Source organism: Sorex fumeus, unplaced genomic scaffold (genome assembly GCF_029834395.1).
Source record: "Sorex fumeus unplaced genomic scaffold, SorFum_2.1 ptg000063l, whole genome shotgun sequence".
Lineage (NCBI taxonomy): Eukaryota > Metazoa > Chordata > Mammalia > Eulipotyphla > Soricidae > Sorex > Sorex fumeus.
In genome coordinates this window covers 64,356,268-64,384,091 of record NW_026606120.1, presented here as the reverse complement: position 1 = coordinate 64,384,091, position 27,824 = coordinate 64,356,268, and the positions used below count along the sequence as shown (strand labels likewise).

Sequence of the window (27,824 nt, the reverse complement as noted above, 5' to 3'; positions counted from 1 at the left end):
ATGGGTGAGTCCTCTTGCAGGTAAAGTCTGCCTCTTCCTTCCTGGATGCTGCCACCTTTTCAGGAGCTGGGCTTTGCACAGGTTGCAGCCTTGCCATTTCGGGGCTTCTTGCTGCCCCTTGTGTGTTTGGGAAAGAAGAGGGAGACAAGACTTGATTTTTTGTTTTGTTTTAAATTCCTTTTGTAAAATGTAGTATACCCCTGGGGGGTTAGAAGCAAACACATATGGGCTCAGGAAGCTGTCAGTTTTCTTCTGGTTGGCTAAAAAGCAGTCAAGTTCCTCTAAGTCTGAGAGACTGCTCCTTTCCTGCAAATGGGGCTCATGGGCCCTTTGCAGGTTCATTGTGAGGTTTTTGGACACAGTATGTGGAAGAACCAGTCAACCAGTAAATGCTCAGACCTGATAGCAGAGGGTGGAGAGTCTCTGGTTTCACCCAGTTAGAGCAGAGCCGAAATCTAAATGCCTTCAGATCGCTCTTGTAATGAGTTTCCTGGGAGATAAATCATGCCTGGATTTTAGCTCTTGGTTTAGGACCCCCGCCACACACACGCATTAGTTGTTTGGGCAGGTGTCATTTTTCCACTGGAGATTTAAACAGTCTTCTCAGTGCAGGTGTGGATACTGGGGGTCTCTTGTTTATATCCTCAATCAGTCTGCCTTGTCCCAAAGACTAATGCTTTTTTTCCAAAGTAAATAGGAAGATGTTGAAAAAACAGACAGAGATCCATGTCCTGCCTGAACTTTTAACTCCAGACCCGCAGAAGCCAGCAGCCAGTGAAGATCGCTGGCGTGTCTGAGAAATAGTTTTGTAGCCGAGGCCTGAGGGGTGATAAAATAACAGGGACCACAAACGAGCATTCCCTGAGTGACACCCTTTCTTTCCTTTAAAGTCCAACTCTTTCCTTTTCCTGCAGCGTTTAGTAAAGAGAAAGACAAAGAAAAGAAGCTGGATGATGAGAGCAATAGTCCGACAGTCCCCCAGTCGGCCTTCTTGGGACCCACCCTATGGGACAAAACCCTTCCCTATGACGGAGATACTTTCCAGTTGGAATACATGGACTTGGAGGAGTTTTTGTCAGAAAATGGCATTCCCCCCAGCCCGTCTCAGCATGAGCACAGCCCACACCCTCCAGCGCTGCAGCCGGCCCCCTCAGCGGCCCCCTCTGTCATGGACCTCAGCAGCCGGGCCTCTGTACCCATGCACCCTGGCATCCAGACATCGAACTGTATGCAGAGTCCCATCCGACCAGGTAAGCTCTCTCCCAGCTTCTTCCTTCGGATGGGCGGAGGGCAAAGGGGATGGGCTTGGAAGAGGGGTGTCAGCATCCCACCGCAGGCGAGAAGATCGTGGCATTTCAGCCACCGCCTGGTGGTGGGCCCGCTTGGGAACTTCCCCAGTGCCTGGAAAGATGGCTGACTCTGATTCTGGGGCCCTGCGCCTAGAAATTCTGATGGATGCTACTCTGTGGTGAGAGCCCAGGAATGTGCATTCTAAAGCAGCTCCCTGGGGGAATGGGGGGGGGGATACTGCTGCAGCTAAACCCAGGGATTACTATTCACCACCCCCCACCCCCCACCCCCAGTAAATAGCCTGGATAATGGAAGCATACATCTCATCTCCTGCCACTTTTCTTCATTCCCCAAATAAAGGAGTATGGGTTGGGGCGAGCCCTGTCTGTTAGGGGTGTACCTACATTCTTTCTTTGGCCTGATGGGAGGAAAGCAAGTGAGCTTGGGTCATGGGGAGGGTCTCTTTTTCTTCCTCATCCTGTGTTGTGATTGATTGCGCGATGGCATCTAAAGGCAGTTCCCATTTCAAGCCTGTCTTTGCCTTATGTAGCTGCTCTCTCTTGTCTCTTTTTCCATACACCAAATGGTTCTCAGAGATTTTTTTTTTCCTTCTTATCTGTCACATTGAATCCACTTTTCTCAAAGCTAGGCAAGGCCACAAGGTTGGCTGTAAATTGTGTTGAAATTTTACACAGAAGCATCACCTGAAATGACCAGAGCTTCAAACCCCACTGTTAAGTGCTCAGATACTAATGCAGGTGGGGCGGCTTGGACTTCCTGCCGCTTGCACCCCGCAGCACCAAACGAACAGGAAGAAAGGCCATTTCATGTGCCCAGGCGACCAGGAACAAAGATCCAGCCAGATAAATTGTTGTGAAGGTGGCTGAGCTGACGCCCTGAGCCACGGGGGAGGACAGAAGGCAGGACAATGGGAGACTTGTGCTAGAGATCATTCCTGAACCCTGTGTCCTCGACGCACAAAGATCTGTGGTGGCAAGAGAGTGAGGGAGACTGAGAAGGAAGGAAATGGTGCAGAGGAAGGAGAGTATCTGCACCTTGAAGCAGGCAGAGGGGGTTGGCACCTCCCATGCTGAGTGGACCCCTTCTTCGGAACCCACTTGGAATTAGAGTTTAAGCCTTCTGGCTGCAAGGGAATTCAGTCTTTACCCTTGACCACCCTCTGGAGGCTGCAGAAACTTGGGGGTAAAGCTCCTATGAACTGGACTGCCTGTTACTGTGGGTGGATATGCCGTTGTCTGCAGTTTCTTTCAAGGAACAAAGTACCACTAAAATGAGTGTCTGTGGGGGGTGGGGGGAAGGGAGGGAAGGAAGGAGAGATAGATAGATAGATAGAGAGAGAGAGAGAGAGAGAGAGAGAGAGATTCTGGACAAGTGGGACTCTCACTCCTTGGGCTCTGCAGAGTAAGACCACCTGAGTGAGTGACTTAAGAAAGGGCCAGGATCTCTCAGTCGCAGTTCCTGTATGTCAAAGGGTATCTTTTCTACTTGGTTGTGTTATTGTGAAAAGGAGCGACCATATGTACAAAGTGTTGAAATATTACCACTAGGTATCCTGTTAATGAGAGCAGTTACAATCATTGATCACGCTGTGTTCATTTTTTATTAATGATTTCAACCCCTTTCTCATCTCCTGGAATACCTTCTTGAAGTTAGTAGATACAATCTGTGGCTCTTTCTGGAGAGACCAGTAGTTATTGGATTGGAGTATTCTACCCAAACGTTTATACTCAGCTGACACCTGTATTTCACTCCCCTGCCAAGTATAGGACCTGTGTCATGTTACAGAGACAGATTTATTCCTCCCCACCCCCCAAGAGGCATGCAAATGTGAGATATCCTTGGTTTCAATGCGAATCAAATTTTTGGACTTTGAAATTTGAGGCTCCCTTAAAAGCCTTTTGTCAGAATGCATCAGAATCACCTCCAGTGTATGATTCTCAGACACTGGGGGTACACCTATGCAAATTGTGATCCATAAAACAGGGTTCCTATATTTCAGTGGAGACTGTTTCGTTAGGTTGAGAGAAGAAGGATGAGGACCTTAGGGGGCACAGAGATCTAGAAATAAATTCAGGGTCTTTTTTGATCATGGTAACACTGCAGAATTGAAAAGTTAGTGATAGTCTTGACAGAACAACAACAAAAAGTTCTAAGGTCTTCAGATCCCAAACACAGATGAAATAACACTGTGTTCATACAACATTGATCTCTGTGGAGATTATCATGCAAATAAAATTCCAGGGGGACAAGCCCTAGATGGATAATCTACCCCAAGCAATCCTGAAGGGAGAAAATTTTCGATAATTTCGTGTCATTACAAATGGTGATCAGAATAAAAATACCTAAGAAATCCTGAGGAAAATGAGTCCTTGGAATGGAGCAGCCCAGATGTAGTCTTGTGCCGTCTAGGAATTGTATCGTTCCTTTCTAGATAGATACCTCAACTTCTGTCATGTCCCTGTTGTTTAGTTTTTGTGATGACGACTGCTAGATTCTTGGTTTACCAGTGTGGCCTCTGACCCTGGGTTCCAAATACTACCCCCACCCCACCTCTTCCATCTCAGCTGTGACAAGTAAAAACATCTCCAGTCAATGCTAGCTAGCTGTCCCCTGGGAGCAAAAATCACCCTTACTGAGAATGGCTAGTCTAAACTTTCAATTGAATTCAGATCCTGTCTCACTCATGAATGCTTTTAGCCTCCTACAGTGTTGGATAGTAAAACTTTAGAGAAGGTCAGGAAATCAGGTTGACCAGACAACTATAATTGTTAATAAGAGTGCAGGTATACACTTGGGATTTGTTTGTTTGTTTTTGATAAGACTGAGACATCAGGCTAAATTAGAGATGATTGCAGAGTAATTTTATTGAACATTTGCTTTCTGCTATTTGCTCAGCATGCATAGTTTTGAATCATGTCGCATTATGCCATTCATTATGTCAAATTTTAACCTGCCTGGTTAAAAGGAAATGAGGACATAGCTGGCCAATGATGATGAATTTCCAGCTCTATCCCAAGCTTATCTTGGGATGACTAGGGGAATAGTCTGCTCAATTTGCTCAATTCGCATTTACTGCAGTCCCTTTCCCCGTTGTCTGTACCTATCCTATGCCCATTCTCCTAGCTGCCTGATTGAAGAATGAATCAGATATCTAAGAAACACAATTTTTCTTTTAAGAAATAATTCAGGTGCCCACTGAAACCTCCCATGACTAGGAGGTGACCACTGAGCTTCTGAAGCTGGCGTTTTAAATGAAGAACCATGGTTCCCAGCAGCTGTGGCCTCCTGCCACGGGCTTCCTGGTCACCTGAGGGGCAGCGTTCTGAACCTTCCCAGGCCAGCAGCAAGGGCAGGAATCACCCAGTACTTCTGTGTTTGCATGTCTGATGCGATCTACAGTGATGTCCAGGACGGCCCTCCTCAAGGTATGCCCTAGCTTCTGGAAAAATAAGAATCTGCTTGCCTTAAGAACTTTAGCGGTGGCTTTAAGGACAGAAATCCCTGTAGGGAAAGTCATCTATGGCAGACAAAGGCAGAGTTATTTTTAAATCTCAGGCTTGTACAACTAGATTTGAAATCTTTTCCTTCGGTGATTTTTTTTCCCCTCTGACTCGCTTGGGGGTGTCCTGCCACTCTCAGGCTGAGTTTCAGCTCAGAGTCCAGAAATCTCTCTCTGGGGTTCTGAGCAGGAAGACTGGGGTTATCATGGTGACTGGCTACAGAAGCCAAGTGCGGGTGTGTGGGAACAGGAGGGCATCCATGGGCGGCACGAGCAGAGTAGGGAGGTGGGGTGAGCCCTGTGCGTCTCGAGACGGTGTGCGACGGTGTTCATATTCTGTGTCTGCCCGCCTTCCTGGGGGCTCAGGTTTTGGTGGGCGAGGAAAAGGCTGGCCTTGGGAGCCGAGTGATGAGGAAGAGCAGCTCAGAGCAGGCGGGAATCTCAGATGCCAGAGACCCTGCGGGGAGCATGGTCCAGCTTTCCCAGCATTCTGAGGCGAAACTGGAGTTTTCCTCTCTCCCTGAAGGGCCTGTGGGTTTCTCTAGTGCCGTGACTGGAGGCTGGAACTCTGACCAGCCAGCACTGGCCTCAGATCCCTTGGGAAGTGCTTTCCATTCATTAGTACTGAGTCTGTCAGGAAGGAAGGGGAGATGGTCAGCTCGCTTCTGGGGGCAGGTAAGCTTGCTTTGGTTTCTGGTGAGACTTACCTTCTCTGGCAAGAGAAATAGTACAGTGTGGAAGGCACTTGCCTTCCAGTCCCCTGTGCCATGTGTAGTCCCCCAAGCACTGCAGGGAGTGACTGCGGAGCAGAGCAGGACTAAGCCCTGAGCACCTCAGGGTGTAGCCCAAAACAACAACAAAGAGTTTATCTTCACTACTTCTATACTTGTTGTTACTATTTTTGGCATATCAAATACATTACAGGTAGCTTGCCAGGCCCTGCTGTGTGGGCGGGATACTCTTGGTAGCTTGCCGGGCTCTCTGAGAGGACCAAGGAATCGAACCGCGGCTGGCCGCGTGCAAGGCAAACGCCTACCTGCTGTGCTATCACAATGGAGACGTTACTGGTGCTCGAGCGAATTGAGGAACAATGGGATGACAATGCTACAATGCTACTTCTCTACTATATCTTCTTCCTGTTCTCTTGGCTTGGTTCTGTGGCTGCCTTTCCCAGGACAGGCGTTAGCTCCCTGCTTCCTGGCAGGAAGTATTTTCAGATGGGTATAGGGGATGGAAAGGGGTCATGTGGGTGCTTAAAAGCGTCAGCTCTGGACCTGTAGACATTGAGTTACTGCACAACTTTGGGTTAATGACATTGCAGTGTATTCATACATAAAATGGTGGGGTGGGGAGGGCTAGCAGGGTTAAATAAGGGAACATATGGCAAAGTGTGGCCAGGATCTGGCCCCTGAGCGTGCTGTATGTGAAACTGTTGTTACGGCATCAGTGCCAGGGCTGGGGAGATGGCACCGGAAGTGAGGCACTTGCCTTCCATTCGGCCAACTATGGTTCAGTCCCTGGCACTACATATGGTCCCCTGAGCCCACTAGGAGGGATGCCTGGGTCGAGCCAGGCATAAGCGCTGAGCACTGCCAGGTGTGACCCAACCAAAAAGTTGCCACCTGGACCAGAAGCAGGTAAAGACTAGATCTCCATCATCCCCCCCACTCTGGAGTTAGGGATTTTTTTCCCTCCATCCAATCCCTTCCTGTCTGCCAAAATAGGATGTGCCCCCTCATTGTTGGCACACCCTGGCCTGATCCAGTGGAGCCCGCTTGATTTTCTCCATTTAGGTTATGGCAGGTCACTTCCCGACTGTTAAGCCGGCAGCAGCACCCCTGGCTGAGCAACTTCCTTCTGCCCGTGGAGGAACAGTGCTGGATGCCCAGCCCCCTTTATGGGAGCCCCAGACAACCCTGGCTGGCTGCCAGCGGCGTGACCGTGCGCTTCAGGCACGTGGCGGTGCCCGGTGCAGCCTGCCCAACTTGGGTGGGGGGAGAGCTGGGGGTACTGGCCTGTCTCCACTGCTCTACTCCCGCTCCCCTTCCCAGGAGAGCAAGGGCGAGTGCCAGCGAGCAGTTGTCATCCGGACCCTGGCAGGAGAAAGTTGAACTCGGTGGGGCAGTTTGTGTGCCAGGGAAACCCATTTGCTCCAACATTCTTGCTGAACCCCCAAGTCTGGCCCCCTCACTGGTCTCTTTTTGCCCAGAGGCCCCATCTTCTCTGCATCACTGCGGTGGGCAGGATTCCTACAGGCCAGCTCCTGCCAAGGGTCTTGGCAGAACCTCTCCAGTTCAGTACTGTGCCTACCAGACTAGAAAAATATCCGTGTACAGATGGAATTAGGTAGAGGAGAAGGCAGAAGCTGGGGGAGGGGAAAGGACAGCGCCTTGCTAACATCCCGATGTCGAAAGCTGGAGGATGATTTATTAGGTTGCTCTGAAACCTCTCTTCCAGCCGCCACTAATCACTTTTACCCAGGAATCATTTCTTGCGTTTCAGCAGTGGAAAGGGAGGGAAGAGGGAAGGTAGGAGGGTAATAAGATTTCTTAAACAGTGGAAAAGAAAATAGGAGGGGAGGTACAGTGCCTGCGTTTGGTTTCGTAAGGAGAATGGTGGAGAATATTGGTCCTGAGAGTTCTCATTTATTACATTGGGTACTCTCCCAGCCATGGTCTTTTTTTGGTTTCTTTTTGGGTCACAACCAGCGATGCTCAAGGGTTTCTCCTGGCTCTGCACTCGGGAATTACTCCTAGCGGTGCTCGGAGGACCATATGGGATGCTGGAGATTGAGCCCGGGTTAGCCGCATGCAAGGCAAATGCCCTATCTGCTCCAGCACCCCAGCAGAGGTCTTAAGGTGAAGCCACTAAGCAGTTGTTTTCTTAGAAAAGACTTGACTTTTCCCAGAGACCCAGGTGTTTGCTGGCTCACAGTTCACAGGGTCCCTCGGAGCATCCTGCATCTGAGACTCAGTTCTTGCTAGGCCGTAGTTGGTAGTGTTCAAAGTACAAGCCCAGAGACTGGCCCGATCTAAAAGGCCTGGAAAGGTCACCTCCATCAGTGATTTGCTTCCTGATCTGAAGGCGCCGCTCTTCTGACAGAAATCAAATGGAAAACCACAGCCTAGAGTGCTGTTTTGTGTATTTGTTTCGGGGTCCAGGTGTTAAACAGCACTTAATTTTTAGGTGACCAGCTCTAGCCATGGTCATGATATAAATGATCTGAATTCCCTGTTTCTTGTCTGGAACGTAGGACTCATCATGGGCTCTGCCTCTCAGGACTGTGGAAGGTGGGCTGAGCTGATGTGTGGGGAGCCCAGAGCACAGCCTCTGGCACACGGCTGATGCTTAGAGGGAGTGTCCCCACGGCCATCTGACCTCCTTTCCCAGGAGGACTCAGTGCAGTATTCCTCGGGACTCCATCCTCTCCCTTTTTCTGCCAATTCAAGCCTCTAGTCAGGGATTTTGATTTTTCTCCTCTGCTTCTTCTTTGCCTGCTCTTTGTTATGCCTCTTAAACCTCTGGGGTTTAGGAAGTCTCGTTTAGCTACTGCCACCTTTACTTATTCTTCCTTGCCCATTAGATAAAAGACACACACACACACACACACACACACACACACACACACACCCCACTTTAAAAAATGCAGTTAAAAAGGTTCTTGATGAGATTCTCTCCTTAGCATCTTTGCTAGTAAATCAATCAATTGATGTTATTATATCTTTAATGATGCCATTCCTGGTTTTTCTTGATGGTGATAAAATGACCTCGGGGTAAGAAAAGCATCCTGGTTGTTAGGCTGTTGACAGAGAAGGAAGTCGGTTTAATCCTTCAGAGCAGGATTTGAAGTATGCCAGAGTCATTATTCCTTCTTGACCAACTGGTCTCTTGGTCTTTCTTGTGTTACTTTGTGTTCATGTCTATGAAGGAACAGCTCTATTGGATTTATCCCAGATTCCTAACATTCAAGAGGATTGAAGGAGGGCTGGAGTATAGCAGGTAGGGCACCTGTGTTACAGTGGCCTATCCCGGTTCAGTCTCCAGCATCCCATATGTTCCCTGGGACCTCACCACGAGTGATCCCTGGAATCACTCTTAGAATAAGTCCTGAGTACCACAGGGTGTGACCCCAAGACAAACAACAAACACAAAAGATGGAGAACTAAAGATCCAGCCTGATGCCTGACCCAGGAGGGGGCTATCGCACTGGTCAGTCCCATTGCTTCTCTAGTAAAGAAAAGAAGCATGAGGAAGCAAGAGAGGAAGTGGAAGGAAGGAGGAGTTGTATGGACAGTCCCCAGAAACGACATCTGGTTTTGCTTTGGGTTATACCCCCGAGGAAGACTGCCAGGCCACCGTTTAGTTCCAGGTCTCAAGGAACTACTTGGTAGGGGAGATAGAGCTTTTATTTTTTTTATTTTTTAATTAAAAAAAAATTTGGGGGGGCTTTTTGGGTTACACGGGGCAATGCTCAGATTCCTAACAGGAGCCAGATGCTCCTGGCTCTGCACTCAGGAATTACTCCTGGAGTTGCTCGGGGGACCGTACGGGATGCTGGGACCCGAACCCGGGTCCGCCGTGTGCAAGGCAAACACCCTACCCGCTGTGCTATTGCTCCTGCCCTGAGATAGAGCTTTTAAATAAAAGGATGAGCGATGGGCTGACTGGCATGCCCCTGGTGCCAAATGGCATCTAAAGAAGTCTCTGATCACTGTGGAAAAGAGAAGGGGTGAAAGAGTCATCAAGAAAGGGAGTGAATTTTAAAATAAATAAAGGAACAAAGCAGACACTAAAAGCTGTCAGATCTCACAGGAAGCAGCCTGGGCCCAGGGCAAGAGCCCCTGGGGCAAGGCTTTGAGAAAGAATTGGATCTTCTGTGTCAGAGAGGAGGCCTTGGTGTAGTCTGGGCGCTTTCCAGAGACTGGAAGACCCATGGGATGCTGAGGGAACTAGGTATGGATCTAGTTTGGCTGCTGTAGAAAATTCCTGTGAAGGAGTCAGGGAGATGAGTCTGGAGATGTGGCTGCCCGCCAGGCTGGCAGCTCCGTGAGCACCAGGCTGCAGGACTTGAACTTGATCCAGTAAGTAGTAGAGAACCATTGAAGGTTTTTGAGCCGGGAAGTGTCATGTGGACATTTCCACTTGGGTTCAAGGTTGGATTTGAAACATTTTTAGATACTTCACAATAGTTTCCGCTGGCAAACCGGGACTTCCTTATTATTTTTATTTTGAAAATAAATACGCTCCCTTGAACATCAAACAGGTTTTCAAAACACAATGTTCTAATGATCTAGAGAAAGTAATTCAAAAACACAGGGTTTAGGTTTCACTTGTAAAGCCCATAATTTTGGTGATTGGGGAAAATACTCTTTGGCAAGGAAACAGTTTGAAGGATTTGACCGGTTTAGAATTTTTTATAGTCCAAAGCAGGCCTGGTCTCAGAGGAGTAGAAAAATAGATTTTAATAAACCCAACCTATTAACATTCATCACTTTAAATGCCTCTGTTTTATAAAGCTTATAGGTTTGCAAACAGGCATATTTAACTGATGTCTCTGAATGTGGTTTCCCCCAGCATGTGTGTGTGAGAGAGAAAGAAAAAGGTGTTAAATGTCTCAGTGATACAAATAGTACGTGGTCTTAAGGATTACCTGCAGCAATAATATCAAACCTAAAAATACCGAGCCAAGTTTCTGGCCAGCTTATTAATTTTACTCCTGAGAGACAAAGGAGTCATTATTAGGATTTTGCATTCTTGAGTCTTGACCTTGTATTTGTGGTTCCCTGAAACTGAAATTAACTGCACATCCTATTGGAGATGGTGGGGAAGTGGGGGGAGGGGGGCATGGGTGGATTGAACCTAACATGCAGCAGGAGGAAAGGGACCTTTGGGGAGGAGATAAGGTCTGGGAGGTGCCAAATGGCACAAACATGAAGGGATTTGTTCCAGGACCCCCACAGGGCGCTCTGACTACAAGCCAAGATTCTGAAAAGCTGAAGAGGTTGCTATAACCCAAACCAGTTCTCTGAAGGAAAAAAATATCAGTCATTGTATGCAGTTTCACCATCAGTTAGATACCATAGACAATTACAGGAGTGTTGTTGGCAGGGTGAAGTGTCTGTTGGGGAAAAGCTATACACTACTTGTTTCTGCTAACTTGGCTTCTGGTAGAGACACACTCCATGATGGAATGTGAAAATTCCTAAAGTGTTTGTTTTCTTTCCTTTTCCAACTCGAGCAAATATCCTTACCGTTTCAACTCTCTACCCTTCTATCTAGCTAGTTCATAATGGGAATTCAGTCTTATTTTTTTTTTCCTCCTAAAATATGACACCCCTTGACAGTGACATAGTTCCTAAAAGTTTTGTTTTTAGAAGTTGAACCTACTTTTTTTTTTCTTTCCATTAACGATTTTTGAAAGGATTCTTTGGAATTTGGAGTCCTCTGATGCAAGATGGTTGGTGTCTAATTAAACCCCTTTCCTTCTCCAATCTTGCCTGGGAGACCCTCGGTCTCTAAAAAACAATGAATGCATGCTACAGAAAGACGCTCGTGGGAGCTACAACACTAAATCATCTGTGACAAAATGTTCTCCTCGAAAGTGGGATTGCATAAATGGATGAGCAGAAATAAGTGCTTTGGCAGAGTCTCCTTGAGTGGGGAAGAGGCGTGCTCTCATTTCTAATTAGCTCTGGGTAGCAGTTTGCTTGGATGTCTTCATTGGGGAACCCAGGCATGGACAGCTGAGCAGAGAAAAGTCTCAGCTTGCTCACCAAGTGCTGCTGCACTAATGGAAAGAGTTAAGCGAGGATGCCCATTCACGCACAATAATTGCCTCTTGAATGGAATTGAATTGAATGGGAAAAGGGAAGGTTTGTTTGAAGAAGGATGCCACCAGGCCCTGACCAATGGGAATCTAGGGTGCAAACCAGATGAACAAGATCATCCAGATATGCAGTAATCAAATTACCCAGAAGAGAGACCTTAGGACTCCAAGATAGGAAGGGTTGTTCTGTGAAGAGTGACAAACAGCTAGATTCCATCTTCCCTAAGGATGGAGCAGAAGACTCCATTCTTCTTAACAGCTTCGTTATACTGTGTCTTGGATCAGGTATCATTACGGAAGATTATGGAACCTTTTACAAGGAAAAACTTTAAAAGTGGGATGGAGATCACAGATTCAGTCAGAATAATATTGTTTCTCTTTAGTTTTTGAAAGGCCAAGAGTGAGAACCCAGAACCTCACACATGTAAGGCATGCATTCAACCTCTAAGCCACATGCCTTGCTCCTAAAATAATATAGATTTCTAAGAGATCAAAGATGTTTAGAAAGAAAAGGTCACTGAAATATTACTAGAGGAAGGGATAGATAATACAGAATCCAAATCTAGAAATAAAGCATGGATGGAGCCTTTGAGAATAGGAAGGGAAAAAATTGCAGATGCGACTGTAGGAATGTAATAAACTTTATTACATCATGATTGCTTTCTTTTAGTAATACACTTTCTCAGGGGTTAGTGGTATCTATTTCAAGTCACTGGTGACTTCTGAATGTCATTTAAAATAACAGTAGCATGTCAAAAAGAGCATATTTTTGCATAATAAGTAAAATTTATCAAACATATTAAATCACTCAGTTCTATTTTACTATTAGATTCCTTAGACATTTGAAGATGAGGGTCTCAGGAGATGGCTCAGAAGTTTGGAGCACATGATTTGCATGCAGGAAAACCATAGTTAGGTCCAACTGGGCAACTTTGGGTGGGGCCCTAAAACCAAAAAGAAAAAAAAGGAGCAAAAAAGAAATTTGAAGGTAAATAACTGGACATTTCAGTATTGCAAAAACAAGGTAAAGGAGCAACTTCAGTGTCTTTACTTTGTTTCTTTTTTTTTCCCCTTTTTTTCAATGATCCAGTGGAATTTATTTTAGTAGTTCAACGTTATTTTAACATAGAATGACCTCACTTTCTTCTGTTTCTCTTTTTACTGTGCACCTGGAAATCACATTGCCTTGATTCAAATTTTATGTTTATTTGACCATGAATTGACTAAGATAAAATTGCTATTTTTGTCTTCAGGAAGCGCATTTTACTTAAATACAAAATAGTCTTTTAAGGACGGTGTATGTGAATTGATACTGAGTAATAGGAGAATTTCAGTGACTCAGCCATTTGAGTGTTAGGATTGGTGTTCTCACCAAATCATATCTCTGTCTTCCCCTTCCCCATTTGCTCCAACACAGTAAATTTTAATGTGTCCAAACTTAATTCTCATACAGGTCTAGGAAATCAAAAGAACATTTTGGTTCATTTTCCCATTACCAAAGAGGATAGTAAAACCAACCCCCACCAAATTTTAGGAACATAATGATCTGTTGGCTTGACTTCCTCTCATCCCTCCCTTTCTCATGGTTGTGGGGAGGGTGGGTAACATTATGTGATGGTGAAACTCTCCCCCTGACTTATGTCTGGGGTCTGTCCTTTTAATGGCCTTGTCACCAGCTCTGCCTTTGTTGCCTCTTCTGTGGGGATGATAATTCCTGCATTGGAGGATTCCTGGAGGAGTAAATGAGATGCTGTAGATAGAACAGTTGGAAAACTACTCAGGATGTAAATGGTAGCCGGAATCACTCGAATCACTCCTTTTTTTTTTTTTTCTGATTTCAAATTCTTCTCTGCTTCTGAGCCCCTTGTCATCTTACACTTCAGTAAAAATGCAATGGTTCTACCCCCGTGGTGGCCTGGAATCTGCACCCCATGTATCAGACAGAGGATCACTTGTGGCAGTACTCAGCTCACCAGGTTGGACTGTTTAAAGCTTAAGCTCAGTGGTGTTGGGGTGCACCAGAATCATCCTGGCAGTGCTGGGAGATTTGGACGTGAATGTGCAAGGCATGCACTGCTGATTGCTGGGCTCTGCCCCCGGTTTGGGCATGCTACCTTTGGAGTCCCACTAGGGATGAGGGCTGTGATGGGGTAGAACAGGTGATGAACATCTGTGTGCTGACGTCTGTAAGATGGGCTCACCTTGGGCCCTGGGGGTCCTGGTCTCTTGCACAGTTGCCCCGGATCTGAGCTTCCTATACCAGCTGCTTGCAACTTCATTTGCCTTCCTCTCTCTGCTGGGCACAAAGAAACTTCAGCTAAGGAAGGGTGAATCGGAAGTTACACAGTGCCCTCAAGAGTTTCCAACACCTTGGAAAAAACGTACTTGAGTTTCCTTCTTCCTAACCATACCTTTGAGTCTTAAGATGGAGAAGGGGACAGTCCCTTAGTTGTTGAGAATGGGTTTGGGCAGGATACTGGGTCTCCCAAGTTCTGGTGGCTAACTCCATGGCCTTCTGCTCCCCCTAGTGTAGAAGTCTCTCCAGTGCTCTCCTCTGAGCCTTGCCCATGGGGGGGTAGGGGGGTGAGGAGGTGGAGAAATGACTAGAAGCTCCCCAGATCAGGGAAATGAACCCTTCTGTAAAAGTGGTTTGGAATCGTGAAGAACAGGAGAACAAAAGTGCAAGTACATTATTTGGAAGAAATGTGTGAAAATAATTTCTGCACAGTGGGGTAAAACCTAAACGTTGATTAATTTAAGAGATGGGATTAACTGTGGAGATTAGCGATGATGTGGAGTGCTTACAGTGGTCTGATAGAGCTGATAGAGAGCATTGTGTGTTGTGCACGTGGGTGTGGCAGGAAAAAGCTTTAAAGCACAGCATAACAGGTGTAATAAGAGTCCTGTCTTAAGGATAACCACAGGCATCAGCGTCAAATGAGACAAAGTGTTCTCTTGCTCGGGATGCTTCTAGCTAGAGCTTCCTTCTGCATATTTTTATATCCAGTCAACTCTCTCTGAGTTTTCATAAAAGAGTAGGCACATGCGCCTAAGTTTAAATCAGCTAAATGCGTATGAAGCCAGCCGATGCCCATGATATGTTGCAGCCAGGATGGTGCTAAGCACTTAATCTAAAGTGCAAAAAGGAAATCAGCACATACTAGACATTTATTGGTTCCTGGAATTTAGTCCACTCCCCAGAGGATTGAATGTTGTAGATACATTGCCAAAGTATGTTTTCTCTTTTCTTCACCAGCCCTTCCATTCTGATTACAGCGGCTTAAAAATAAATTCGGGCATATCTCACTGGCCAAAAACCATGGAGATCAGGATGAAATCATTTTCAAGGCAGAAATAACATGCTTTGAGAGAGATACACAGAGAAACACAGTCCTAATAGCATCAGCGCAGCAGTGGTGGACCCTCTCAGCACTAAACTAAATCGAAGTAAGAGTCTGACATCTCCCAGGAAGCTGATTTCTTGGGCCAGTCACTTCCCTTCTGAGCCCCATTCCAACCCCTGCAAGTCAGCGTGGTTGGTAAAGGGGTTAAATGCCTTCATGCGGACTCCAACCATGAACTAAATTGAGCAGATACCTGCTTAGAATTGTCTCTCAGTAAGTTTTAAGTCTGAGATAGAATCTGGCATCGTTTATTACTCTTTTTATGGGGGTCACTCCCCACAGTTCTTAGCCCAGCAGTGCTTGGGGCCATCGGGGCCTCACACATGCCAGGCATGTGCCCTTACCATTTATATTATCTGTTGGAGCAACCCCAGAGCACAGAACTGAGCACAGTTCCTGAGCATCATGGGGTATAGCCCACCAGTTCCCCATGCCCCAAGAAAACCACTGTTAGCTCATATATTTGGAAATCCCAGATTTCTGAGTTGCTGGGCTGAGTCTTTGCAAGCATCATGATGCTTCTTCAAGTGTGATAATATGTCTAATTTATTGTCCCAGCAATGCAAGTAATTCAAGATATAACCTTAAGCAAATTATCTTGTACTCTGGGTTTTTTTTTTCATCTATAAAATGGGAAGAGTCTTTGTCTCTTTAATTTCCGAATGTGTATGAATGAACGATTATGGACGATTCACCAAGTAAATTAAAGCACCACAATTTGGGTTAGCATTATTATTCTTTGCATTCTAAGTAGCAAGGGTGGGACCAAGGGAGCCACAGTTTCAAAAGTAGGCCAGTTACAGACAGCATGGACCTGAAGGGTGCTGATCTAGATTCCAATGCCTGTGGGCCAGGATTGGGTTGCACATCTCTGGACATATCCTGCACTTCTCAGGGTCTCCGTTTTTTTATCTGTAAAATGTGAATCTAGTTTTAGGCTTATTGTTCTGTGTTCTCAGACTCCTGCCAGCTGGAAGACTGACTTTCAGATGCTGGTGCAAAAAAAAAAAAAAAAGTAAGCCTTGCTTGTAGACAAAACCCCAGGAAGAAACAAGGCAAGAGTCAGAGGGTATGTAGTAGCAGAGTGCAATTTCCTGATACATAGCTGACCCCTGATTTGATTCTCAGCACTGTACACAGATCCTGAGCACTGACAGGAGTTAATCCCTGAGCAGAGAGCCAGGAAAAAGCTCTGGGCACTGCCAGGTGTCCCCCCAACCCCCCACCCCTCCTACACACACAAAGCCAAGCATCTTAAGAAATGGTACTGCTCTGAAGCAAGAAGATAGATTGAGATAGATTGAGATCTTCTTTATTTCTTTTGGTTTTTGGGTCACACCCAATGGTGCTCAGGACTTACTCCTGTTTCTGAACTCAGGGATCACTCCTGGTAGGGATCAGGACCATATAGGATGCTGGTTCCATCAAACCCAGGTGAACCGCATGCAAGACAAGTGCCCTATTCACGGTACTATTGCTCTAGCCCCTAGATTGAGATACTGTCACCCCTGGAAGATAATGGAGTTTGCTGGGAATATAGCTCTGTGGTAGAGTTCTTGCCTTAGATGTGTGAAGCCTGGGGTTTGGTCCTCCTTAACACACACACACACACACACACACACACACACAGGAGTTAAAAGAAAAAAAACAACTAAAGTTGAAAAGCAAAAGACATGACAACTTGGAGAAGAAAAATATATAACATTGAACTTAGTTGTTTCCTTAAAAATAGTCCTTCTGGGACTAGAGCAATAGCACAGCAGATAGGGCATTTGCCTTACATGTGGCTCACCCGGGTTAGATTCCCAGCATCCCATATGGTTCCCTGAGCACCGCCAGGAGTAATTCCTGAGTGCATGAGCCAGGAGTAACCCCTGTGCATTGCCGGGTGTGACCCAAAAAGCAAAAAAAATAAATAAATAGTCCTTCATTTGGAATGGGAGCCACCAACTTCTCCCTGGTATTCTCTGTTCCAGAGTAACCTTGAGTACAACTTATCTGGTTGTGGTCCTGGCTTCAAGATTTGGGTTTCTTAGCAGTAGTTTATTCATCAGAGAGGCCCCGGACACTGTGGTGGAGAGGGGCGTGGTGCTGGAACATTGCACGCTTGAAACCCTAACAGAATTAGCAACCTGACAGTAATGTAACTCATGGTGCTTCAGATAAAATAATAATAAACAAGTCTTTAAAGAAATAAAGTAAACTAAAAGATAAGAAGAGGATATGCACCTCCCCCCTACACACACACACACACACACACACACACACACACACACACACACCAGGCCTCCAACTTCCTCTTTCACTAGCAGCTTTTCTGGAATGGCAGCCGTGAGTTTGCTTGTCTGGGTGATGGTTCTGGTTGTTGGACTTTTCCATGTCTGGAGAACCCTTTCCCAGTCAGCTTTCAGGGATTGGGAGGTGTCTGAGATGTCCTCCTGAGAGACTGAGATGGAGTATGGATTGAGGGGGAGGAATTCTGTGATGAATTAATGATGTCTGCCATGGAATAGGTGAGGCAGTGTGTGTGTGTGTGTGTGTTTTGTTTGTCTGTGTGTTGTGTGTGTGTGTGTGTGTGTGTGTGTGTGTGTGTGTGTGTGTGTTCTGTCTGTCTGTCTGGTATTTGCAATCCTGATAAAACAGATAGGGAAGAGTTTCTGATACTTGTCCCTCCTCTGGGAGGAGGGTCTACAAGGCCTGTGCTGCTTCTGGTGTCCTGGAAAAGCCTTTCCAAGCTGCTGGCACATACTACTTTGCTCTCTGCTGGAGGCTTCTTCTGGTTCACTTAACAGAGAGAGTGGAGAAAGGGAAGACCTTGGACCCTGCCCCTTGGCCACAGGGCAGGAGTTGTACAGTGGACAGAAGCTGGAATTCCGACCATTCCATCAGGATCTTGTGGCTACAACTGTGGAGTCCAGACTCGTGTTTCCACTGCACTGGTGGAGTCAGCCACAAACCACAGAGCCCAGAGGACTGTGGCTGCTGGTCCAGGCTGCGCATTCCCTGGAAACTGGGTGTTTGGAAGGGCCAGGAACCTGTACTGTGGTCCTCCAAACTCTGTGTCTCTTTATCTTTAAAGCAGAGCTCTGCCACCTATTATTTTTTTTAAAGGCCTTGGAGAATTTCCTGGTCCCTGGGAATGGTGGTTCCTGCCTCACCCCAGAGGTCCACATGGTGGGTGTTCAGAAGCTTCTAGATTTGGAATGTGCTTTTGTTTAGGAGCTGTTGATCTGCTTTGCTAGTGATAGTTGAACTTTTCAGATTTTTTTTTCTTTTTGGGTCACACCCGACGATGTTCAGGGGTTCTTCCTGGCTTTCCACTCAGGTATCGACTCCTGGCGGTGCTCGGGGGACCATATGGGATGCTGGGAATCGAACCCGGGTCGGCCGCATGCAAGGCAAACGCCCTACCCGCTGTGCTATTGCTCCAGCCCTGAACTTTTCAGATTTTATGTTCCACCAAGGAACGCTTAAGTGAGATGGTGTATGGTGTATGGTTCTTGTTCTTCCCCTTCCCCCCCACCCCCGTGTGTTTCCTATAGCTGAGAAATGTCCTGGAGACTTCGCTGACTCCTAACCTACAGTCCATGAACTGTACTGGTTCCATGACAGCAGCTGTTCTTTATTGAGCACTTCCTGTGTGCTTGCTGCAGCCGAGTTTATGTATGACAAGTCATGGGTCCAGAGTATGCTATGTGGTGGTGGGGGAGCGGTCTGGAGCTTAACTGTTGCCTCTGGAGATTCTCCAAAAGTGTTCACCTTGACTTCCTCTGTTATTGCAGTTTCCTATTCTTTCCAAAGAACCACTTGAACTCTTCATACAATTAACTTTTATTTACCCTGAGGTTGATCAACCGGTTTGCAGATTAACCAAGGTAAAGGTTTACCTGGGCTGGGGAGGTGCTCATCAACCCCATTGCTCCATTATTAGTGGGTCATTGCCTACCCGGGGGTCAGAGATCCCATGTGCAGGGTACTGCTCAGGAGGGAGCCCAAGAGCACGATCTTCCACTGCCTCCATGCAGAGGAGCCTGCTGGCCCTGCCTGGCCCTGCATTCTCCCACCTGGTTCCCAAGAGATTCAGAAACTCTCAAGCATCCCGACCTCTTCCTTAGTCCCTGGTTTCCTTCCAGCCTCAACTCAGCTCTTCAGATTGGGACATTCCAGTTGGGCCATCAGATACAGTGAATTCAAAAAGCCTGGAGACGAAGTAATCTGGAAATCTCATCAGTGAGTGGAGGCTGCCTTCCAGTGACTCTCCGTGACCCAGGCTGTTCCCCAAAGTGTTAACCGACAGGCTTGAGGTCCTGAGCAGTGGATCCCACCTAAGGTTGAAGGAGACCAAGCCATGGTGGCAGTGGGAGAGGAGTGACCCACAAAAGCAGGCTCCTCGGGTCCAGGCCTGCCTGCATTTGATGTGTGGGGTGCTAGGGTCCCTCTTCAGGCCTGCCCAGTTGACTGTGCCTACCTGGGGAACTCAGGGATGCTGGAGTAGAAGCTGGTGTGAGTGTCACCCCTTCCAGCCCACACCTGCAGATCCCAGTATGCATGATTTCACCAGAGAGTCGCACTCCTGTACTCCTCAGGGGGTCTCAGCATTGGGAGATGCTTCCTTCCCTCCCAGGCCTACTCTAGATCAGGAGACAGATTGAGCGAGAAGGAGCAAACATTTTTAAAAGATTCTGTTGTGTCGGACTCCAGGGCTCCTTTGCCCTCCTCAGCTGCCTTCACCCCACCATCTAACCTCTTTTTCCCTCTGACTTTTCTTATCCCCTCTTTCTTCTTCCTCTCTCTCTCTCTCTCTCTCTCTCTCTCTCTCCCTCCCTATCTCTTCCTCTCTTCTCTTTCTTCCTCTCTCTCCTCCAATCACCTCTCCTCTCTCATCCTTTCTCTTTCTGTCTTACCCTCTCTCCTTGTCCTGTCTCTTTCTCCCTCTCTTTTCTAGAGTGTTTCACCCACCGTTGCCTGCAACTGTGATCCCTTTATGCCCAGGGCCCTTGGTTACCTTGGGCTCCTCTGTCTGGCTCCTATTTTCTCGGGGCTGCTAGTGTGTACAGTCTAGAGATCTCATTCTATTAACACAAAGAAATCTGCTTGGGCTGCCTGGCTCTCTCAGTCACGTGGAGAGAAATGTGCTCCTTTGGTACGCCAGCCTGCAGCTCGCTGTGCAGAATACAGCAGAGGGCTGGGCACCGGGCCAAGCTTACATTTCACTTTGGAACACACTTTCGCATCACTCCTTGGCAGAACATCCACGGCGGTGTCTATTTGGGGAGTAAGTTAGAGAAGTGTCGCTTCCCTCTGATGAGTGTCGAGTGATAGGACCTTTAAAAAACGGTTTGCATCGTTCCCCATCCTGGTCATTTTAACAGTGTCCAGGTAGCAGGGAACTTCTATTCAAGGCAGCTGCAGGGCCTGACCCCTCCCTCCAGTTTCTGCGGAGGCCCTTGCTAAGTCAGTACCCAGACCTGGGAGGGCCTGGGACAGAGGAACTCAGGCCAAGGTAATAACATCAAAACCCAAAGTCCTGGAACTCTGGGGAAAACTATTTTACTGTCCCAGATAAAATAGCTTTGTTTTCCAGAGATCTAAGACTTTTCCAGTGTTGGTTCAAGGCCAGCCATGGAAGGAAGGAACTTCAGCAAGCCTCCCAGAATGGCAAATGCTGTTAAAATAAACAAATGGACCACATCCATTCAGTTTTCCCTGACGGGTCTATTTTTGTTCCTTCTCTTCCCCCTTGCGTTTTTTTTTTTTAACCATTTTGCAGTACCCTCCCTTCTCCACCTCCACCTCCAGCCCACTTTGCTCAGGGACCAAGCTGATCACTATGCCTCCAGCGAAATAAAAATCCTCTTTTCGAAAACAAAACGGGATGGAGTGATAGTATAGCGGGGAGGGCATTTGCCTTGCACATGGTCGACCCAGGTTCAATCCCCGGCATCCCATATAGTCTCCCAAGCACTACCAGGAATAATTCCTGAGTGCAGAGCCAGGAGTAACCCCTGAGCATTGCTGGGTGTGGCCCCCAAAGCAAAAACTAAACAGGATTTAGGGGAAAGAGGTGGTCACAGGGACATCTTTTCCATGTCCCTGGCAGATTCTGTCCCTCTGGGAGCCTGCCCGAGGCCTGACTTGGATTTGAAAATAAAGTGGAGGCTGGCATGTTCAATGCTCCTTCAGAGAAAATGAACCAGTTTCAAAAATAGAAGATATATTGGAATTGTACCGATGACTCTCATTGAAAGCAGATCCCTCTTGGGACACATTATTGAAAGTCAACTCTACCTGCCCCCAGTCCATCCATCCATCAGTTTCAGAAAGGGCTTCCCAAGGGCCGGGCCTTATCTGATTTTCCTCCTCACCGCATGGGAATGTTTCCTTTGCTGTCAGAACCAGGCAGGGACTGATCAAGATGGAAACATCCCTGCAGGGGGCCTGGGCCTGGCTGCCGTGTGATAGGAACAGGCACCCAAAGGGTAGTTCTTACCTTGCCCCATCTGCCAATTGTAGAAGACAGCCAGAAACTCAGGGCCCAGGGTGCCTTCTCCTGCCAGTCACCCGGGGATGCTTTGCCTACTCTGCAGAAGCCCGGTGACAGAACCCCGGCACACCTATCTCAGAAACCTGCTGGGAATAAGCTTAAAAGCAAATGCCAAGCTTCTCCCCTGGCTGCTGGCGGCTTCAGCTCAGAGGGGGTTGCCTGGAGCACTCCTGCACAGAGTCAGGCTGTTGCAGTCCCCATTTGTCATTGCAGGTAAGGTGAGATGAGGTGACGGCAGAGAGGGGAGTGGCTCTGCAGCTCCAGAGAGGTTTGCTCGATCTGAAAGCATTGAAAACTGCCAGCAGTTTTCTAGGTCTTTAACTAGAAGCTTGGCATACCGTCTCATGATTGTCAGCAGACGGGTCTTTTTTTTTTTTTTTTGTCTGTGCGTTTTATAGTGGACAAAAGTGCCAGCTGATGATTGAGATGATCCGTTGCTCAGCTCAAATGGCCAGTTGGCTTTCTCCCGCATGGCCCCTGCTTGGGGTGTTGGCGCTGGTGAATGCATAACCCCCGCTTTGTTGCCCTGTGCCTCCGAGCAGAAACCCCCCCTCAAGAGTTCTCCCCACTGCTGTCACTGCAGGGAAGTGTCCAGTGGATGGACTTTGATTTGATCACTAACTGAAGCAGCCCAAAGTGCATGCGAAGGACAGGACAGCCGGATCCCAGGCTCCACTGTGTCTGTGTTCCTCAGAGAATCGGTGGCGGGCTGGGACCTGGTGCTGCATGAGGTGGTCTTCCATCATGCGGAATGTTTCAGTTTCCCTTAGAGCAGACCCTGGAGCAGGAAACCCCTAGGGCGCACATGTCTGTGTGTTCCTGGAACGTCTATTCATGTTCTGCCTTTGCCCAGTTCTCAGCGGTGAGGCCCAGCCTTTGTCACAGGCACCTCAGTATGAGCTATACTGGTTTCAGAGGAGTGACCATGGGCCAGAGCAGCAGTACAGTAGGTAGAGGGTTTGTCTTGCATGTGGCCGAACCTGGTTTGATCCCCGGCATCCCACAGGGTCCCCTGAGTATCTCCAGGAGTGATTCCTGCAGAGCCAGGAGTAACCCCTGAGCATCATTGTGTGTGACCCCAAAAAACAAAAACAAAACAAAAAAAAGAAAGAAAGGCGTAGCCATCAAAACATGCCCTTCTTTCTAAAGACTGTGATTTAGATGCTCGCAGGTCCCCCCATGGTGATGGGACATGGTGTTTTTTGGTGTAAAGTGACTGTGAAGAGCCACGATGATCAGGGATTCTTTGGGGGTAGAGCTGAATTTGGGTGGGCCCAGGAGAGGTCACGAACAGACCTGAGTCTGCTCACAGAGTTTAGGGTGAAGTCCCCTCTCCCCACCCCCTATGAGTGAGCTGCTCTTCTTCCTGTGAACACTTGATTTACTGGAAAGTGAGGTAGAGTTTGGGTCACACCAAGCGATGCTCAGGGTCCACTCCTGTTTCAGTGCTCCAGAAGCCATTTGCTGACCGTGCTTGGGGAAACCGTGAGAGGGTAGGGATGGGACCCAGGACTCCTCTGGGCAAATCATGTGCTGCAGCCCTGGGAACTGTCTCTCCTTGACTGTTTTTTTTTTTTTAATCAGTTAATAGGCCCACAGAAAGAATGGGTTTTTTTTTTTTTTGGTGCATTTTTGCTTTTTGGGTCAGACTCAGCAATGCACAGGGGTTACTCCTAGATCTGCACTCAGGAATTACTCCTGGCAGTGCTTGGGGGACAATATGGGATGCTGGGAACTGAACCGGGTTGGCTATGTGCACTCCATATCACCCCAGCCCCTGAGAAAAAGTGCTTGCACACAAAAGGATTTAGATGCTCACAGGTGAAAATGAATATTGACACACCCTCCACCTCATATTTTTTTTGCTTCGACAATGGAGACATAATTGGAAGTCTGCAGAGCTCCAGCCTGAGTGTCCTCTGTTAAGAATTCGTAAGAGTTCTTAGATTCAGAGTGCAGGCAGGAACAGGGTGGTGCCCTGGCTGGGTGGTGTGGAGGAAGGGTGGAACTCTGTGTGGGATGTATAATGGGGGCAAGAGCCCGACTCTCCATGTGGCATGGCAGTGTGTGAAATTTGAGGGGTTCTGTGCCTTTGAGCCCATGCCAGTCAGTGACTGTGCTCACTAAACACACTTGACCCTACTGAAAATAAGGGGTAGCCCTGGTCCACACTGTAGCTGTGGGGGCAGAGTCGGGGAACTGTTGATGAAAACTCACAGGAGTAAGAGCAGGTTGGTGGTGAAGGGAGTATTTTTAGGGTGAGGGCAGAGGGCTCCCAAGCACTACTCATGGACCAGACATGGCCAACTAGTGCAGATCGTTCAGGCTCTGTGATTAGATGCTGCGGGGGCCACCAGGGCCACTCCCAGTGGTGCATCAGGGGTGGTAGGTGATGTACAAAATGTGGAGGTCAAACCAGGCTCATCTGGCATGTGCTTCATCCTTCTGTGCTCTTCCCCTGCCACCAGTCCCTGGATGTTTGATGTCTCCAGCACCACGTTCACAGAACTTGTTCTGAGTCTCTACTCTCTGGGTGCACACCCCAAGGTGCAATCTGAACCTTCCGGCATACTGTGAGTGACTTCACACATGGTTCTGTGTATATGCCTGCCATTTATTCAGTTTTGCATGGAAACCATAGCCCCCTCCAGGGCAAGAAAAGTCCCCTAGATCCAGTAGTTCAGAAAATCATTTGGACAACTGAGGCAGTCAAAAATTATTTTGAGATATATTTAAAATGTTGAAAAATAAAAATAGGGACTAGAGAGATAGTGTGGGGGTTAAGATACCTGCCTTGCATGGGGGCAACCCTGGTTTGATTCCCAGTACCACATGGGCCCCCAAGCACAGAGCTGGAAATGGCCCCCAAGTATCACCAGGTATGATTCAAGCTGCCCTCCCCCAATAAATAAATAAAAATAAGCCATAGCAAGCACCTTTCTTCTTATCATCCAGGACAGTTTATATATTTACCATAGATCTTTATACATAAACATACTTAGAAATTTAAATGCTATAGACCCAGTTTCAGTCTTGAGGGAATTTTTGAAAGGTTAATACACATAGAAAGGTGAGAAACTGCACTCCCAGAATTTATGTAACATTGGAAACCAGTGGTAAATCCATAAGTTTTTAGAATTAGAAACTGAGAATACACACACACACACACACACACACACACACACACACACACACACACACTGTATTATCTCCTAAGAATTTAGGAAAAAAAATCCCGTCTTTATTCTCAGGTCAATCCCTGCCATCATGCTGCATCCTTTGAATTAATAAATAAACCTGTACCAGGCCCCTTCATTCTGATGCAGCCACCCCTTCTGTTATATGCTGTCACAAGACTGGAGGGCCATTTTTTGGCACAGACTGGATGTTTCCTTTCCAAATGTGGGCCTTGGGACAAGCCACTCTATAGAGAGATCCTCTTTCCTTGGGGAGGAAGGAAAGCAAAAACATGAAACCAACATAGAAAGACTGGAGAGATGGCTTAAAAAAAAAAAAAGCAGGAGTCCATGCTTTGCATGGAAGAGTCCCGGAGCTAGCGGGGGTGTTCCCAACAACACATGGTTCCCTTACTGTCACCAAGAGCTGCCTGGAAAAAAAATAATGGCTTAATTCAACTTGAAATCATTAGAAGCATGTTGTGATGCCAACTGACAGCAAGGCCTGTATGACCGGGGCCAGCAAAATTTTCCCATGTGTGACAACTAGTCTGAACAGTGCCCCATCTCCGGTAGACTTTTCTGACTGGTGAAATCTTGAGACGTGGACATTCAACTGCACACAGCTTGATTTTCTCTGAATATGGAGCTCCCATCCATTAGGATGGGGAAGGAAAAGAAACCGTTATTTCTAACTGTGGTGCTGCTGGGATTGTGCAGACAAGGCTAGGGGGCTTAGCTTATAAAAACAACCACTGGGTACTTATATGATTCGAAGCTAGGCACTATCACTGCCATTCTTTCATGGGGCAGGAAACCAAGACCCAAAGAAGTCAGTAAAACATGGGAGGCAGCAGGACTCCTAGGTGGCAGACAGGATTGTTCCCCAGATCTTGTGCCTTGTGGGAGCGACAGGAGAACCCCTGTGTGTTGGTACCACCTGGTACCACATGTGGACCGGGAGCTGGAGGATGAAGAACTTGAACAGGGCATGTGTGGGGCTGGAGGATGAAGGACTGGAACAGGGCAGCTCCAAATGCAAACAAGCCTGTACAAATCCCAAAAGACACTTTGAAAGGGCAGAGAGAAGCTCATGGTCCTTATCCAGGCTTTTTTTTTTTTTGTAAATCGTGAGGGATTTTATTTAAAAAGGAATCCTGGGCCAGAGAAATCACACAGGAGTTATGGTACTTGCCTTGCCAACCTCAGTTGGAGCCCTGGTAATGCTGCATGCAGTCCTCTGAGCACTGCCAGGTATAACCCAACGCTCTCCCCAGTAAAAAAAATTATTTTTATTTACTTAAATTTATTTAAATAAAAGGAATTCTGCCCTTATGTAGGCCTCTCCAATTCATTGCACCTTCAATAAGACTTTAAAAAATCTTGGGCTGGAGTGATAGCACAGCGGGTAGGGCGTTTGCCTTGCACACAGCTGACCCGGGTTCAGTTCCCAGCATTCCATATGGTCCCCTGAGCACCACCAGGAGTAATTCCTGAGTGCAGAGCCAGGAGTAAGCCCTATGTATCACCGGGTGTGACACCCTCCCCCCCCCCAGAAAAAAAGTGAAGCAGCAAGAAATGATTGACACAGGGACATGGGAAGATTTAGAGAGAGTCTGGAAGGATCTTAGGTCATTGTCTGTATACAGGATCTGTTCTCCAAGTCCCTGCTCTGGCTGCCACAGAAGTAAAGGGAGACCTGCGCAGGCAGACAGTCTCAGACTTTTGTACCCAGATTCCCTTGTCTGGCCCCGAGAAGTCTGTGTAAGGCAATGGGCATTGGCCCTGCATTTTGGGAGATGGAGGTGGTGCTTACTCTGCTCCTCTCCATGTGCTTTTCAGAGACATGCTGGGTGAGAGCTTCTGCAGATTCATAACATGGGGGAGGATCTTCTGGAGAGCTCTGTATGTGAGGCAGCCCAGGGCATGCAGCCGCACTTGGTAAATATTAGTTCCCTTCCCCTTCCTGTGTGTGAGGCGAGTCGTACAAGTGAAGCATCAGCAGTTCAGGAGGCAAAAATAGATCCCCATGTGAGCGAGGATGTGGCCTCTTTTCCCCGAATGTGGACCAGATGTCAGGCTGCCTGGGGGGGACTCAAGGAATGTGACGCTGCATCTTCCAGTCTCTGGTGCCTCCCCCACATGGAGAAGACTCCCTTCTGTGGCCCTACTGGGTGCTGGGTTTTTATGGAGGGGCGATGCTTGGGGAGCAAAGGAGCCACTTCTGAAGACAGCCAACTGGGTCAGTGATTCCGTGCCTGGGGATATGACGCAGCTGAGTTGGACCCTGTACCACCAAGGTCCAGCAGAGCCACCCCAGCAGTGCTCAAGGGCCTTCTGGGCTGCACCTGGCAGTGCTTGGGGGTGGGGGTGGAGGTTACGATGCCAAAGATCAAACGTGAGTCAGGCAAATGCAAGGCACATACCCTTATCCCTCTACTTTATTTCTCTGGACTGCTGAGGCACGTCTTGATCTGGAAAACAAGAAGAAAAAAGAGGCTGGCGCAAAAGTATTAGGAAAGAACCACCCGGGGTCTCTCCCTTAAAAAGACTTTGCAGTAGACATGAAATGTAGATTTGACTTTCCTGTCTGATACACAGTCATCATGTCATTAGCCTTCTTAATTACCTACCTCAAATTAATAGAGAACCTTAAACAAATGAACATTTTTCATTTTATTACCAAGCATTGACTGAGGACCAGGCTATTAACAGGTACTGACATAGGTGTCTGCAATTCATGAATGCCCAAGAGATGGGTAAATAATTGTGATTGAAGTGTTACAGGACAGGTGTGAGGTTGAACTAGGACGGCAAAAAGAATAGTCCACTTGGATTGAGGAATAGAGGGAAGATCAGAGATAATCCTTGAATTGTGTCTTTGAAGAACGAGCGAAATTTATATCAATAGGAAGGATACATTTAAGTGACTCACTTTTCTCTTGACTGCTGTTGAATTAATTGCCATTCAGTTGCACAAGAAATGATTCTTCCACAGTGTGAAAGGACGTGGGACTGGAATTTTACAAATTAGGGGGACCAAAGAAAATAACAGGAATGTGTA

The 27,824-nt window shown here is 47.3% G+C and overlaps 1 protein-coding gene across 3 annotated transcripts in view; it reads left to right on the top strand.

Annotated features, from left to right (window-relative positions):
• Positions 1 to 27,824, top strand: part of HLF (HLF transcription factor, PAR bZIP family member) — a 60,837-nt gene that overhangs the window by 1,655 nt on the left and 31,358 nt on the right. For all 3 annotated transcript variants that reach the window (XM_056127514.1, XM_056127515.1, XM_056127516.1), the window contains exon 2: positions 915 to 1,250. In XM_056127514.1, coding sequence (XP_055983489.1) covers positions 915 to 1,250 — 336 coding nt within the window. The remainder of the gene's footprint in view (positions 1 to 914; positions 1,251 to 27,824) is intronic.